The following is a 1,957-nucleotide window of genomic DNA, read 5'->3' on the forward strand; positions in this document are numbered from 1 at the left end:
TATATATATATATATATATATATATATATATAAAATAAAGTAGAACTCATAAAATAGATGCTAGATACATACAGAAAATGTATAAATAAATGAAATAAAAAGACAAATGATTCGCTAACTTAATTTCCATTGTGAAACTAAAATGTAATTGACAAAGAGATCAAATTGTTAACATAAAAATAACAAAGATTCAAGATTGTCAAATTTCTGCTTCATTCTAGCTAATTCATCATATATTGCTAAGTACCTAACCTAAGCTCAAGATCAACCTCTTCGATCGACCCCATGATCATCAGCGGCATAACAATCGTCTTTTGCCGCTTACAATTCATAACCTCTTCATCATCAAAACGATGATGATCATCATTCCCATTCCCAGGAGGAGGAGAATCCAAACGAAACCCTAAAAAGAAATTTGTTTCAACTGCAGCACCATGATCAGGACTTGGTAGCAACATCTGCACTTGATCATCACTGACACATGAAGTACTCTTAGTATCTGAATTGCTACAAAGTGTTCTTAAAGAAACCCTAGACGATGGTGAGGAGCTGAAACTAGGGTTTGCAGACCTGAAAAGATTCTGGTGCGGGCTAGGGTTATGTGGTGGGGTGGTAGAATTGAGAGATTGCTTAAGCCTAGCTCTTTCTCTCCTATGGATATTCATATGACCACCTAGCCCTTGAGCTGACCTGAATTCTCTTCTACAGAAGCTGCAAGAATAAGACCTTGGTGGCCACACGAAACCCCCAAGAGGCCCACGACCATCTTCTGCAAAAGCTTCTTCTTCCCATGACTCATCGAATGGATTCATCAGTTCGATATTCTTCCTTTTCACCCACATCAATTACTCATGTCACTACTGCTCCATTTGTTGGTTGCTGCTGCAAGTTTTCAAACTTCTTGAAAGTTGAAGAAAGAGATGTATAGAAGCTAGTCAATTAATTGATTATTACTTTATGTTGTAATATATAGATTATAGATATAGAGTTCTATCTATCTATCTATATATATATATATAGAGAGAGAGAGAGAGAGAGAGAGAGAGAGAGAGAGAGATGGAGAGATAGATTGAGACCTGCTGTGTTATATATTGAAATTGAATGCATGAAAGCTACTAGAGAATCTAAATAGGAAGAAAAAAGAGGTAAGATGAAAAGGTCATATTTTTCGGTGTATATATAAAAATGCACATGTGTCACACACTGTATATATATATATATATATATGTATGTATGTATGTATATCTCTAGATCCCCTCTGTAGAGATTTATGTAGAAAGAGAGGTTGAGGTGCGGTCTGATTTGGCTTTTTTGAATGTAGGGTACTTGATGGATTTAGCTGGGGTTGATAAAGAGTCGTCACTGCCTTCAAGCTTTCAACTCCACCCTTGGGTCCATTACTTCGTGCACTCACTCACACACACACACACACATATATATATTATATGATCAGCTCACGGACAATCATTATATTTCAAGATCCTGCACATATAGTTTGATGTGGAATTTGTGTAAGTAATTAATTAAATATCAAAACTTATTCAAGATAATTAAATAACCTAATCAATCGAATGTTTTTGAATCTGAATCATGTGCTTAAAAAAGGAGAGTAAATCTTGGAGGCCACTAAATTCTTCATCCCTAATTTGTGATTTTACCAGAGATCATGGGGAGTGTGGTGTTGTGAAAATTAGCATTTCCTTTATTGGTAATTAAGTGTATATTTTTTTAAACGATTGAATTGGTTGATAGTAACGACATAAACTCTAATGATCTTCACAGTGACGTTCCGAGTCTCGAGAGAGAATAACATATTAAGCTTGTCTGTCCATCTGATAGAAAAATGTCCCAGAAGCAAAAGGGTGAAAACCTCAACTGTGTTTTTGACCATGTTCATATACAATCACTTAAATTATGAAACCAAATATATATATATATATATATATATATATATATA

General features: G+C 34.5%; 1 protein-coding gene across 1 annotated transcript; it reads right to left on the minus strand.

Moving 5' to 3' along the window:
* Positions 1-229: 229 nt before the first annotated feature.
* Positions 230-880, minus strand: LOC112526139 (zinc finger protein 11-like). Its single transcript, XM_025136534.1, has one exon. The coding sequence runs from the start codon at positions 840-842 to the stop codon at positions 240-242; it is 603 nt and encodes a 200-aa protein (XP_024992302.1). The 5' UTR covers positions 843-880; the 3' UTR covers positions 230-239.
* Positions 881-1,957: the final 1,077 nt, after the last annotated feature.

This window comes from Cynara cardunculus, assembly GCF_001531365.2.
Source record: "Cynara cardunculus var. scolymus isolate 2C chromosome LG 13, CcrdV1, whole genome shotgun sequence".
Classification (NCBI taxonomy): Eukaryota; Viridiplantae; Streptophyta; class Magnoliopsida; order Asterales; family Asteraceae; genus Cynara; species Cynara cardunculus.